At 34.2% G+C, this 15,808-nt stretch overlaps 1 protein-coding gene across 3 annotated transcripts in view; it reads right to left on the reverse strand.

The window, feature by feature from the left end:
• The window catches only part of Ate1 (arginyltransferase 1), a 39,941-nt gene that overhangs the window by 21,644 nt on the left and 2,489 nt on the right, over window positions 1-15,808 (reverse strand). For all 3 annotated transcript variants that reach the window (XM_069812655.1, XM_069812654.1, XM_069812656.1), the window contains exons 3-6: window positions 10,884-11,026; window positions 8,768-8,881; window positions 5,717-5,863; window positions 2,069-2,277 (exon numbers count right to left, since the gene is read on the reverse strand). In XM_069812655.1, coding sequence (XP_069668756.1) covers window positions 2,069-2,277; window positions 5,717-5,863; window positions 8,768-8,881; window positions 10,884-11,026 — 613 coding nt within the window. The remainder of the gene's footprint in view (window positions 1-2,068; window positions 2,278-5,716; window positions 5,864-8,767; window positions 8,882-10,883; window positions 11,027-15,808) is intronic.

The following is a 15,808-nucleotide window of genomic DNA, read 5'->3' on the forward strand; positions in this document are numbered from 1 at the left end:
TTCTGTAAGCTATGTTGTATTTCTTCTTTCTGAATGAAGATGCGATTTATGTGTGCTTTTGTTTTCATATGTTAGTGTGATGTATTTCTTGTCTTCTTGTGTTTGTGTTGTGTTTTGCGTGTTTTTGTGTGCTAGCACAAACTTACATAATTAACACGAGTAAGTCCGCTAGTTAATCAATTAATTATATTCAAGTGTTAAAAGTAGTGTATGCAAGATTCAAAATGGATTATCAAGAAAATTACAGATAGTAGTATACTTGCTCCCTCGAAATTCAAGGCTGTCTCTTGACAAAGCTTAACAGTCAATCTGATTTACGAAATTATTAACAAATGAATTTATATAGAGATATCAATAACAGAGATATAATGATCAAGATTGTTGGAATTAGCCAAAATGTTATAGAAAACACGTAGTAGTAGCAGTAGTATCTATTCCCCAGGCACTTGGAAGTTCTCCATTCGCTTTCTAGCTTCCCAGTATAATTTAGAGTCTGAATCCAGAAGACATGATGCCAGACCTAGACATTTTCGTAAATGTTCTTGATTCATCAAAGAGTCTTCTAGGTTACATTGGATGCATTTTGGCGAACCAAAAATTCCAATTTTAAACAGGTGTGCTGCTAAACAGTCATAACCAGTTTGCATTTGAAATTTTGCTACTGCATCAGTATTATGAGCATAAACAAAACCGTTTAAATGAGTATAATGAGGATCAGGTAAGAACAGTTCCTAAACAGCAAATATTGCCGTCTTGTCAGTGTTGCCAACTGTTACCAGATATCACACGATCCTACATACTGAATGACTTATTTACATACCGTACTTTACCTTAATGTTGAAAGTTATTCTAAGTAATTCAATAATTTGTAACATATTTTCGTAGGCAAACTATACGAGAAAGAGATCAACATGTTAGGTATTTTGTCTGGCAATACGAAATTCATTGGTCTGACAAAACAATTGACTCACGAGACCTAACTTAATGTATTTTGTTTGACCACTTGAAATTATTAGTACTAACTCCGAAAACTTACCTGAGCATAGTCTTGAATTACAGCCACAATGCAACACACAAAATAACTATTATGTATTAATTAATTAATTAATTAGTATTTTCAAATTTCACTAGCTTCAAGTAATCGACTCAGAAATCTAGTACAATTTTAATTTCATGGAACTCCAGTACTGACAACATTTGTCTCATCTGCCAACATAACAGTTACAAAATCACTACCATTTGTAGTATTTATCAGTATCGAAATTCTAAACGAAGTTGGTAAAAGAAAATTCAACCTGCAAACTTCAAAATCAACAAAATCCACTAGCATATGTAGTAATAGGGGAAAAATGGTTAGGTTTCACCCTTAGGGTATGAAGTAAGCTGACCCGGACTATACCAATAGGTGATTACACCACTCAATATTTAGGAAAGAAAGGAAAGACAACCAAAAACCTCGAATATCTAATATCTTTTATGTAAAAAAAAAAAAAAAACAAGAGTTGATCAAAAGAGAGATCAAATAGAAAAGATTGAAAATGAGGAATCTGATATGAGTAAGTGGAAGGAATATCAGATTCAGCTCGGGTCCTTGTTGTCGCCAACCCACGAACTTACAAATGTAAGTCCCTGAAGAAAAAACAATAGGAAACAATAAAAAAATGTATTTTATAATAGAAATTTTCTTTCAGTAGAAAGTGGTTTTCTAGAACAACTTCAAATAAATTTAGAAGGAAACAGACTGAAATGGTTTGGGCATATCAAAGAATGGAGTAAGATAGATTACCTAGGAGAATGTTAAATTTCAAACTGAGAGGTAAACGACGCAGAGGAAGACCTCGTGGTTTGCAATGGGGAGAAAATTTAACTAATAAAACATAGAATGATAGAGACATATGGAGGCAGATGTCATCGAATCTCTGCATGAAGAAGACATGATGAGAAGAGGAGGGGAGGGATGATGATGATGACTAAATAAGGCTAGCAGGGGTAACCAAAAACTCTGTCTCTCATCTGTCTGCACAAGATCTTAGTCTAACCAGCAGCGCGTGGTGAAGCTGTTCCTCACCTCAAGTCTATGAGCCGGATTGGCAGGCAGAGGCTCACTGATCAAGTCTTCTAGGATTCTGCCTTCTTGTTGCGGCTGCTTCTTTTGCTTCAACATGGCGTCAGCTTCGTCCTTGCTGTAGCCTTGATTGACCAGCTTCTGGTGTTTACGCTCCAGGCGCACTAGTTTTGCCTTCTTGCACGGTGGTTTGTTTATATCTGCACCAGTGCCTGCCCGCCCAATACAAACATGTGTAAGTAAATGCCTACAATTCTTATCAAGAAGCTTATGAGCACTGCTATCTGGCATGTGATAGCATGTATGATACAGGATGTAACTAAACGAGCTTTACAAATCAAGCTACGGTGAGAGGGCATTCACAAGAGCAACCATACTTCTTTGTGTCCCGTATTTTTCTAAATCTTACTGAGTAGATTGTCACTAGACAAGACAGATGCTTATAGTTCTGTGGAAGGGAGGAAAAAGGTCTTAAGTCAATATTTTGTGAAAATGAGATTTTTACATATTCTGAAAGCGGAAACAATTCTCTACAATCTGGTAAAATGGCTAAAGTCAAGTAAGACTGCCGACTGGATTTATAGAGCGTTACCAAATGTCCTAAGTACTTTTGGAATTGAGCACACACAGAATAAAGGGCTTAAGAATATTTAATACTTTATTCCTTACAAACTATCACATGTTTACTTTCCATGATTCCCTATTAAAAATGTCTAACTTGTATTTTAGCCATTTTATCATATGCTGATGCCCTTTCCTTTTAAAACTTTAAGCACCAGGGTACACAGTCCTATAATTGTTTAAGGCCTAATTTGCATTTCTAATAATTTATATTTCTCATTTATTTTGACATGAAAAAGGTCTTATGTTTAATACTCCCTTCTACTCAGTTTGGGTTCTAGTCTGAAAAGGGCTTAAGTGCGGCTATTTTTGGAAATAATCAAGAAAATTGTTAAATGAGCAACATAACCTATTTTAGAAGAAACATAAATAATATCCAGGAAAACACTCTTAATTAAAAAACTCTATAACTGTCACCAATTTCAATCTTTCTACTGCTCTCCTGAAAAGTATAACATTTTTACTTCAGACCTTTTTTCTCCCAGCCACAGAGTTGTTACTAGCCCACCAAAACCCTCCTGGTAGTGCTGTCCCTGATTCTCAAGGTTTCTGAAAAGATAAAAGCTGAAAAATTTTCATTTCTTATACATAGGAATTTAACACTGCCATAAGAAACATGTGTATAAAAACAATGAAAAAAACAACTTTAATCAGTAGACCATGTTTAGAAATTAGCAGGCTTTGACAATTTGTAAAACAAGAGAACATCAGGCTTTGACTTAATAAGCATAAATGATGTTCTCCTGTTTTACTCTGTGGATAAACTCAGTTCCCTAGTAACCAATTGGCTATAGTAGGCACTCAAATGGATGCACTTATGCAATATGGAACCAATCACCATTTTATGAATATCTGGATTTCTATTGCAAAATGTGTCTTAATGTCTATAGTTTCTTATACAAAATAGAACCAACTCCTATGTGTAACGTGCTGCCGTATAGAGAAATCTGAACCAACCACCGAAAACAGAATCCATAGTGCAGTGTTTTGCAATTTAGAACCAACTCCAAGCTGTCAGTTCCCATGTTTGTTTTGTGTAAATATGGGAGTTTGAATTCAATTTTTTGCTAATAGGAGTGATATATTATATTATATTATATTATATATTATATTATATATTATATTATATTATATTATAGCAACAAGAGTAATGTTAATGTATCAAAGAAAGTTGTAGAACCGAAGATGTTTAGGTATCAAATATGTAACTGCAGAAGAAAATCCAATGAATTTTTATTTTAGTAGGTTATTTTACGACGCTTTATTAACAGCTTAGGTTATTTAGCGTCTGAATGAGATGAAGGTGATAATGCCGGTGAAATGAGTCCGGGGTCCAACACCGAAAGTTACCCAGCATTTGCTCATATTGGGTTGAGGGAAAACCCCGGAAAAACCTCAACCAGATAACTTGCCCCGATCGGGAATCGAACCTGGGTCACCTGGTTTCGCGGCCAGACGCGCTAGCCGTTACTCCACAGGTGTGGACAGGATGATGTTGATGGAATCAATGGTCCCCTTGACTTCACCTTGGAATGATAAGTCAATGTATGAACAAATGCTAATGAATATATATTTTTTTAAATTTTATTTGTAATCCCACAATTAGTGTCTCGGATGTTTAGTTTTCCAATAATAAAGTGTTAAACATGGATTTGAACTAGAGTGTTGCCTCATCTCTCTCTCAATTGAATTACACAAGTAGGAACCAAGTGCCAATATCCATTTTTGCAATAAGCAATATGGAACCAACTCCAATGTTGCCCTTCTACTCTGTGTGAGTCAAATACTGATGCGAGCTGCACCATTGATCTGAAAGAGCATTTCAGAATGTTAATAATGCAATCATTACTTTCGTAATAGTATTGATGTAGAATTTTATTTGTAACGATTTGCTAAAACAGCTGTAGCTCAAAAGCTGTATTTTGGACTTGGTTCCATATTGCATAAGTGCATCCAAATGAGAGTAGCAGTCAAGAAGTTCTGAAATCTGTAATAGATTCTACAATAACATTTCTTAAGGATACACTGTAGTGAAATTCGAACATTTTAAAGTATTAGACCGAAGTTTTCATTCTTTTGCACACACATTATTTGGCATACAAACAGTATAAACACAAATTTTCAGTTCAATTCGTAAATATTTTGTACGTTTTTAACGCGTTTCATAAAAAAATTTAATTTCAATTTTTTTAACTTCCTGATACAAAAATTAATATTTTTAAACTTAAATTTTACTATTATGTTCAACATACTGTCAATAATAATAACTGGCATAGAAATTTTAAGTGTGCTCATTAATATTGTCTAAAAAAATATTTACATTACTGCACCTTAAATATGAAAAAAAAATTGTCACAACTGTAAAAATTACTTTTTTCTTTAATCCTTCTGAAATCCTACTGAGATATCTACGGCACTTTTCAAACAGTATAGATTGAGGGAGGCATGGAAAAAATTTCATGCAACTAGCTCAAGATTTGTGGAAGAAGATAGGTTTTGAACATGGGCAAATATGTAAAAACTAAAAAACGAGAAAAATGGAGAAAGAGCAGAGACTGCAAGGGATTTAAAGAGTAGCCTACGTACCTTTAAAAATGGCTGCCAAAATAAGTCTTCTAAGGGGCACAACTCTCTAAAATTTTGCGAGGAGCATCTACAAGCACCGAAATATTTTTTAGAGTACAACAAAAAAACTTATATTTTACGTAAAAAGTAATCATTTCACTTCAATGTACCCTTAATGAAGAAATTACAAATATAAAATGTCCAAGGGAAAAAACCTGATAACTGTTTTCATAGGATAGCAAATTAGAAATTTCAAGACCCGTTGTATTCTATTGTCTTGTGTTAGTTATCATTCTTCAAAGTTCTCGGAATGGTAAGGGTGTTATGCTATACAATGAAACCATACCAAACTATGCTGAGCTATCAAATGACATCGAAAACAGAAAGTCTATAAATTTGGACTTATCAAGTTTTTCATATGCTTGATAACAGCAATCATAGGTGATGTAATTGTTTTTCACACACCTGGTCGACACTGCTTCCGCACCTCTCCCACAACTGGTTCAACTACCGCAGATGCTGGGGTCACAACTGCGGCCCCAGATATGTTGTCTGTCCTACTGTTATCTTCTTCTTTGCCTTGCACAGATTCATCACCATCAAAACTAAGTTCTGTAACACACAGCATACAATAATTATTATGGCATCATTTTAAACATACAACTCTTAATTTAAAAACACAAGGTGAGTGCATGATATTAACTTATGAACATAGGGCTGCAATGGAATTAAATTAGCCTGACTAGGAAAAAATCAATGTTACACAGACCTAACCTGTGAAGTTCTACCTGATGGATCCACCAGAGAGAAATATTGGAGAGCAAGAACGCTAATGGCTTCATTGCCAAAGCCTGGCATTAGATAACAACATGTTACACAGACGACACATACTTTCTCACTATATGTTTTGCAACAATTCAATTTCTTTATCATATTGTATGAATGCTAGTATTGTTTATAATAATAACAATAATAATTTAAGGTCTCTTCTTCCATCCAGCCGGAATACAATAGCCATACACACAGCAGGAAAAAATAACCAACAAAATAAAAATAATAAATAAACCAAAAATCTCCCTAAACATAAATATTATTTATAGAATAAATCTATATTCAAAGATTATAAAAATATGTTAAAGAGCTTATCCCCCATAACATTAATATTAATAAATTAAAAAACTAAAAAGATAGAAATATAATAATAATATATGAATTAAATTCATTTCCTAAAATTATAATAATAATAATTATTAAGGCATGATCATGAAAATAAATTAATTGTTCTATACTAGCTTCAAACGAAATATTTTACATATCAACAAAAATATTAGTAATCATAATCATTATTATTTTAACACTAGAGGAATTATATATGAATCGAATTCTACTTTTGCGAAGTCTGAATATTCATATCTTCAATATCATTGATGTCCGATAGTTTTAATGTTACATACAATAAAACTTACTACAATACTGTGACAATAAATAAATAATAATGAGGTAGAAAAGTAGTATTAGTGAAACAATAAAAAACATGGATGATGATAACAACAATAATAAAGCCCAATTCAGACGGTGCTTGTTTCCGTGATGGATTCCAAGGTGGCTGCACTGATGGCTAGCCTGTGTGCTCACTTGCTGGAAGTAATTAGCTCTGGTGGCTGCTTTGGTGGCTAGTTTGCTGGATTTCGATGGGTAGGTTTCTTGCTATTTTTCGTGTTGGTTTGTAGGCTGACAACCAAAGATGATGATATAGTATCACCGCTGAAACCATGTCGCCATGTTCGTTGTTTTCCAACTAAACCTGTTCTTTCTATATTCTTTAGTTTCTAAGAAACAACAATTAAATATCGGACTTTAGCTGTTTTGCACTTATGGCTTAATTACCTTATTACGACTTTTACTACTGTTAATGTAGGACTTTAGTTGTTTTGCACTCACAGTTTAGTTTCTTTTTGACCATGAGTGTTGGCAACAAATGAAGCAGCAGATGATTTTTCAAATATGAACTGTGAAAAGAGCCAGCTCCATGAGAATAACAACCATCACCATAGGCAACATGGGAGCCAGCACTATACCCACCACGGCACCCAGCTTGCTAGCCACCTTGGAATTCATCACGGAAACAAGCACCCTCTGAACCAGGCTTAATAATAATAATAATAAATACTTTTTTCTGCGAATAAAAGTGGTGCAACTCTGTATAGAATACATATATTATAATGGAAGGGAGATGATTACTGTCCAGTGCACGAGAATTTTGTCGTTTTTTAACCTCTCTTTCGCCCAGACTTTCAAAACCTAAGTATAGTCCAAAGAAAAATGATGTTGACAATATAATAATTACGTTTCTCGGTTCCATGATAGAAAAAATAAGCACTGATAATGATAATAATAATAATAATAATAATAATAATAATAATGATGATGATAATAATAATAATAATAATAATAATAATAATAATCAATCAATCAATCAATCAATCAATCAATCAATCAATCTTCTTAATGTATCCAGCTGTTTGCAGGCAACATAAAGTCCACTATAGTCCACTGTAGTCTATTCAGTTGTTGTTTTTCAAGAGAAATGAGGGGTATTTTGATCGGTATTCATTATAGATGCCTGTTGCTAGTAGCCAGAGTTGGGGTGTAGTCGATATATACTGCAGGGCTGTGTCTTCTGCAACTGGTACTGATGATTTTAATTTACTTCTTTTGTGGTTTATGGATGGACAGTATAGAAGAATGTGTTCCAGATCTTCATCATGATTATTACACCACGGACAAGTAGGATTATCAGAAATGTGAAATCGGTGTAGGTACAATTGAGTGACAATGTGACCTGTTCTGGCTCTCGTTAAAAATGCTTGAACATGTCTGGGGAAGTTTTTGTACATTTCCAGGTCATTTGGTTTCTTTTGTACAGACTGTAAAATTTTTCCTTTGTCAGAAGAGAGGCAATTGTTGATCCATAGGTTTGTAAAATGAGACTTTACTGAAGCAAAAGCATTGGATAGAGGTATCACTTGATATAATAATAATAATAATAATAATAATAATAATAATATTAATAACAATAATGATAATGATAATAATAACAATAACAGTAATGACATTATCATGGGAAATTATAATATTTATCCTCTTATTATAAGAATAAAAAATTTAAACAACTACTATTGATATACAGAATTATTTAATGAATACGTATTTAGTATACATTCCTTGAGCTATTATCCAAAAGACATCCTAAATAATGAAATCGTTTCATATTTATCTAAAATTCCGTGGATTATGCAAAAAAAAAAAAAAAAAAAAAAAAAAGGTATTTTCTGTGATCCAAGAATGAAGACATTTGACTTCATTCATATATTGTGTTTGATACATACGTCTACATGCCTCAGCAGAGGTGCAGTCAACCAGTACAGGGATAATGTGTGATTAGCACAACGGTCCTCCCCGCCCAGCTGAACTATGAAGATATGGAACAATGTTAAGATAGTTTTATTTTCTTACCTAATCTTCCTGATAAAGAAGGATCAAGTGAGACTACCTTGGTGTTTTCTACATTTTTTTCAGCTCTCAAAGCTTTCTGAGGGAGATCAGGAATATCCATCACAGCACTCATCTCTGAAAATAAAGTGAGAAATCTCTGGCTATAAATAATGGAGTTCTAAGAGAACTGAAGGCATTCATGCTTTACCGTAACAGTCTTACAAAACTCACGAGTTACAAGAAATTTCGACACAATATGATGAGCAATTCTTAAATAAATATTGGTTCTATAGCAAAAGCGTTATGTGTAAAGAAATATACAAACTCCAAACACCCTGGTACTAAATATGTAAAAATTTTATATTATATCTAATGGACATGAAGAAAAATTTACTTAAGCACAGACATATATCAAACAATAGAACCCTTCTTTACATTACAAATTATCATATGAAAATTATAATTATAATGTAAACTCGATCCTTTGTGTGGAAGTATATCTATTATCTAACTGAAATTTTATCCATTCTCTGACTTCCTCTATGCTTGCAAAAGATAGGCGATCCTACACTAATGCAGCCAGGTGGTTTACAAGCAAACACTCTAATGAGGGCAGATAAAAAAGTTTTTTTTTTCTCCCACCATATCAATAATGTCAAAACAAGTGCTTACACAAATTTTGGTCACTCGAGCACAATTACGAGGGTCATAAAAAAATAAGTTTCCCTTGGGCTGCTTACAAAAAGAAAATACAATTTCATAGAAAGATTTATTGTAACAGATACAGCAATTGTTGAGCGATTTTTCAACATATTTTCCACCGGAATTGTCATACTGTGGGATCAACTTTTGTATCCCTGTGTCATAGAAGTCTGCCACCTGGGATTGGAACCAGTGTCTGCACCTCTCTGTCGATCCCACGGCATGACAAATGCCTCAGTTCCAGTGGGGAATATGTTGAAAAATAGCTCAACTGTTGTTATATCTGTTCCAATAAATTTTTCCGACGAAAATGTGTTTTCTTTCTATAAACGGCCCCAGGGAAACTTATTTTTACAGCCCTCATAATTGCGTTCGAGTGGCCAAAATTTGTATAAGCACTTGTTTTGACATTATTAACATGGTGGAAGAAAAAAAAACTTTTATGTTCGACCATGCCGAAATGTAGTAGTTATACACCTGGTAGCAGTCCTTTAATGGACCTCATTAAAGTACACCTATTCATTAAAGTTCAGGTGTTCCACCAATCAGAAAATACCATTGTAGCAATATGAAAGCGCAAGTATCGATTATTCTCGGATATGCAATCGAAAGACAACTAGTGAAACGTCACGGAGGCTGGAAATCCAATACTGTCGCAGAAGGTTATGTTCTGTTACTATAATAATTAGCGTTAATTGTAAATTATATTCAAATAAATTCAATTTGTCATCTCGTTTTTCAATGTCGAATTCAATTTCAAGGTTATATCAAGATTAATGTTTATCTTACTCTCTAGATTATATCAAGGTCTTCGACATTCGTTTCCCGGAAAAAATCAATACTTTCGCGTCTGCGCACATCTCACAATTTATGAGGTAGGCTACTGCACTCACTAACATAACAATAACATGAATACTTATGAATAATTTCAAGTTAGAAGTATGGTCGAGCATAAAAAGTCGTATGAAACTTGCCTATAATGGTAATTAAGACGCTCGTATGAAAATTATTAAACTCGCTTGCGTTCGTTTCAGAAACAAACATACTCGCGTCTTAATTACTACCATTATAGGCTCGTTGCATAATGTACTATTTTATCTGCCCTCATGAGAATGTTTGCTTGTTAGTTGGTACAGCAACTGGTTATGGAATGGAAGATCCTGAGTTCAATTCTGGGTGTTTGCAGAATTTTTCTTATTGCTGAACATTCAAAACAGCTCTGGAATGTACTTAGCCTTTCATCAAATTGAGTACCGGGTCCTTCCCTGGGATAAAAGGGTAGTCAGACATTGGTGCTGACCACACCATCTCATTCTAGTGCCGAGGTAATGCATGCATGCAGATTTACCTCCAAGCCCCCATGTGCCTCATGCCATATAGAGGAGATTCCTTTACCTTTAACCGTACAGAGGATATGTAAAGCATTTAGGCCTACCTGAGCATTCAGATGCCAGAGAGCTTCCTCCTGCGGATTTGGCATCATCACCGGCTTTTGTGTCTCCATGGGAAAGGAAACGATGAAGTCTTTTCATAACCTTCTTTTGAGACTTTGATATTTTCAACTCCATAGCAGCACACCTACAACAAAAACCTCGCTTCAAAACCTGAATTACTCCACATGATTTTTGCGATCCTAGGCACTGGAGAAAATTCTGCTGGTTATTTGTCTGACATGATGTATTTCACCACTAGACCTCAATGATGTATGGACAGAATTAGAGGCAGCAGGTAAGTCTAGCATGAGTAGGTTCATTGTTACATCAGCTACCTATTACACAAAAGAATGACTGCATTTTCTGTTGCACATAGGTCTATAATTATTAATTATATGAAGTCTATCATTTCTCCTATTTTGAATCAATAATCAAATACTTTAGACTGAGAATAAAAGAACCAAAGAAATACTGCTATTACAAAAAAATTAACTGAATCATAAATTGTAACAATACATTATACATGCCAATATTTACAGATTTAGATATTTTAACTGTTTACAGTTTATATATTTTGGAACATGTGAAATGGGCAGACGCAAAAAGAAATGAAGCTGTGTTAAAATGAGTGAGTGAAGAAAGAATAATACTGAAACTGATAAGAAAGATAAAAAGAAAGTGGTTGAGTCACTGGCTAAGAAGAAACTGCCACTGAAGGATGGACTGGAAGGAATAGTGAACGAGAAAAAAGTTTGGGGCAGAAAAAGAAACAGATAATAGACAATATTAAGATACACAGATCATAAGTGGAGATGAAGAAGGCAGAAAAGAGAAAATATTGGAGAATGCTGGGCTTGCAAAATATCTCCCCTTGGGCAGAAATCTATGAATCTAATAAATGTTAATATTGGTTATTTAAGATTAGTTTTAGTTTCTTTAAGTTAGTTTTGGTTGCCTTACGTTAGCTTTAATTTCTATAAATTAGGTTGATTTTCTTAGGTTAATTTAAGTTTCTTTACATTAATTTTAATTGCTTTATGTCAGGTTCACTTTGTATAGGTTAGGTTAGGTTTAGTTTAGTTAGATCAGTTTTATTTTGCAGCCCGCTCTCTTCCTGCTTCATCTACTCTCCTTCCTTTGCCTCTTATTGTTCACACTTCATATCTCTTTCAGTGCTATTCTGTCGTTTACAACACATGTTAAGAGCCAGATTTAATTCGTATTCCTTCAGGTGACTTCGTAGCTTAGTAGTCTAAATACAAAGCTGCTAATTTTATTTTTTTACAAATAAAGCCATTGTCACATGTTGGAATCCAACAGTCTTCAATAATATGTAAAGGTTCCATTATACTGTAAGCATGTTATTAATTTGCAATGTGGCTGCTGATAGAACTGCCAGCAAAAAAAGGCTAACAATGGAAGGAAAAAGGGGAAGGGAGACAAAAATGGTCAGAATATAAAGTCATCTGTTAACCAACATTTTCATTCTTTCCTCATTAACACTCTATTCATGGTATTCCACTGATGCAGCACAGCTCATGTCATTATCCGGATTTTAGACTTTTATCGAAATTAATTATGGTAATTAGCAAGGGAGTGCCAGTCTTTCACAAGGTTAGTAGGTTAGTTGAGGGAATATCTAAGTGACATGAGGCAGAGCAATTAAGATCATTGAAATATTTTCACATATTTCTCAGCCTCACGTCACTTAGATATCACCTCAACTAAGCCACTAACCTTGTCACATATCTTGTGAAAGTCCGGCGGTCCCTTGCTAATTACGTTAATTATAAATTAGGATTCTTTGCTTTTCCTAACTCACACCAATATGATCAAATAAGCGATATTGTTTTATTAACTTAAAATTTTAATACATTTATAACATATTTTCTCTACCATACTGATGATTCCAGAAAGGCTTAAGTGTTATGGAGGGGAATATTACAACCAGCACTTCAGCTCTTAATAAAAGATGAACTTAATATATCTGTTCTATATTTATACTACTAGGAAAAAATTATTCCTTCGACTGAATAATTGTATGTTTAACCAAAGGTCCCGGGGTTCGATGCCCGGCCTGGAACAATTTTTCCCTCGAAATTATTCAAATCAACTTTACAGGAAGTTATACCTGAAAGCTTGATTTGCACAATACACGTCACTGTACGTTACAGAAAAGCACAATTTAAATCACACAGAGTTAGTGTGCACTCAATGTTGGTTGCTTGACGGTTGCCAGCCCAGTTTGAGGTCTGTGGATATAGAGGGAAAAATTGGATCGGTGTCTGGTAGAGTTCCCGGGTAGCTCAGTTGGTAGAGCTTTGGTACGTTTAACCAAAGATCCCGGGTTAGATGCCCGGCCTTGGAACAATTTTTCCCTCGAAATTATTCAAATCAACTTTACAGGGAATTATACCTGAAAGCTTGATTTGCATACTCCTTTGACTTCTTGAAAAGTTCACCAACGCGTATAGAACAGCACTGTACAGAAATGTAAATAATCCTGTCCTACACCAGCTAATTACAAGCAAAAGACATTATGCAGATTACGAAATTACTTTTAGAATAGGTAAGTAGCTAAAAACCGTGCCATAACGTTGAAAAATCAAGGCCAACTGTACAAAATTGTGAATTAGGCCTAGAGAAATTGTTCATCATTCCTTGATTATTTTTCTAGTGTGAGAGACAGTACTATTTTTTGATCCAGGGAAAATACTCATCTTTATTTCCTGATCAACATCGTTGCTCATTCTAATTTGACAATTTGCATCATCATCTACTAGATTACTAAGCTATCCAAAGTCTGTGGTTCAGGAATAATTATTCGGAATACATTTGGTTCGAGGCTCAAAACATCACGTTCAGTAATGCTGGGAACAGTTTACCTGTATTCTACAGTTTAGCACTGTTTACTTTTATATCTTCATTACATTAAGGCTTAACTGTTATGGAGGGCAATACTACATACAGGGCTGGGCAGTACGGTATTTGAAATACATTTGTATTTTGTAATTTGTAAGGACTTTCGAAAGTATTTTGTATTTAAATACAAAAAATTGATGTATTTTGTATTTCAAATACTCAGAATACTTTTTTCTTCTTCTTGTTCTTCAGGTTTTGGATTTCGATTGGAAGAATGAATTTTTGTCTTATTTGCCTACCCATTTCAGTTGTGTTAGCCATACACTTAGTTTTCTTGCCACAACTGATTTCCTTGATGCCATAAAGAAATCTCAAACAGCATCAAGGATCCATCACCCAACACTTGCTAAATGTTTAGCATTATGGAATGCGTCTAGGAGACTCAAATACTCAGAAATTATATCAGATGTCTTGAAATATTCATTAAAGTTTCCTTGCCCAACTCCATGGAATTCTCTTTATGACTCAATCTCTCAAATATTGCAATTCAAACATGATATAAACAGTATATGTGAAAAACCGGGATTGCCAACCTTCAAAGATGTTGAGTTTCAGTACCTTGAAGAATATTGTGCAGTTCTGAAACCCATTGCCGTAGCCCTTAATTTAATGCAAATGAGAAGACGTGCTATTACGGCCAACTTTTGTCCACATTAATTTTCCTTAAAAACAGATTACATATTCTGTTACCTAGTAATCTGCGCCATCTATTCCAAGTAACTCCAATCCTAATAAGTTCACTTTCATCAAGATTTAAAGTGATGTTTGATCTGATCCCAGAAGAAAATTGAGCTATTTTGGCAGCTTGCTCCACCATCATTGAAGATGAGATGGCTAATGAATTGAACTGAAAGAGGAGAATTTGGATGACAAATTTAAAAGGTACACAAAACGCATCCTTGCAAGGGGTTCAGGGCTGTAAGAAACTAAATATGTGAACTCCAAGCCTGTTGGCCACTAGTCTCACTCCGGGTTACGCTGCTCCACTGGAGTTCTAGAAAATTTTGAAGGGGAAAAAACCGAAAATGGACGTAACTTCTTAGGTACCACATAAGCGAGGAGAGATCGCTACCTGACATTTCCTCACTAAGTGATAAGAAGAGGACACAGAATATGTGTGTGAAATCAGCTGAGCAGTTGTGTGCTACATCTTTGGTCAGTTCAGACGATGAAAACAATTTTTATCTTTTCAACTCATGTAAAACAGGCTTTGAAAAGCAAAAAGAAAAGAACTTGTCTGCTGTGGAGTATGAGCTCATACAATTCTTCAATGGCAAAGGGACAACCCTGTGCACTCCAGAGAATTACCCAACAGTGAAACAAGCTTTTATAAATATAATACAAGTTTGTGTTCCTATATGCCTGTAGAAAGACTGTTCTGTTTTGCAGGATTTATTCATTCACAAGCAAGGGGATCCTTATCTTATGAACATTTGAGGAACTGGTTGTTTTCAAAGAGAGCAGTAATTATTCATACGTAGCATAATTTCATTGCTGACTGGGAAAAGGAAGAAGTTCAGTTACAGTGTTTATATAAAACTTCGAGGTAAAAATACTTTTAATGTTAATATAATATTTTAGATTTTCAGTAATATTCTTATTTCTTTAGGCCTATATATTTTATCGAGTATTTGAAATACATATGTATTTTGGTTAATTTTTTTAAAGTATTTTGTATTTGTATTTAAAATACTTGGATGTCAGTATTTTGCCCAGCCCTGACTACATACAACTAGCACTGTACCTCTTAATAAAAGATTAACTTAATACACCATATCTTATAGGCATTGCTAGGAAATAAACTATTACTTATTAAAATTTCTCCAACGCCTAAGAAACTACAAGGTTCAGAAATGTAAATAATTCTGTCCTACACCATTTACAAGTAAAAGACATTAAGCATATTTCTTCTACATCTTCATTACACTAATTTTATAAACAAACTGACAAAAAAAATAAGGTATCGCCAGTTTTAAAATTACGTCAGATAAGCTAAATTCTACTG

Source organism: Periplaneta americana, chromosome 16 (genome assembly GCF_040183065.1).
Source record: "Periplaneta americana isolate PAMFEO1 chromosome 16, P.americana_PAMFEO1_priV1, whole genome shotgun sequence".
Lineage (NCBI taxonomy): Eukaryota > Metazoa > Arthropoda > Insecta > Blattodea > Blattidae > Periplaneta > Periplaneta americana.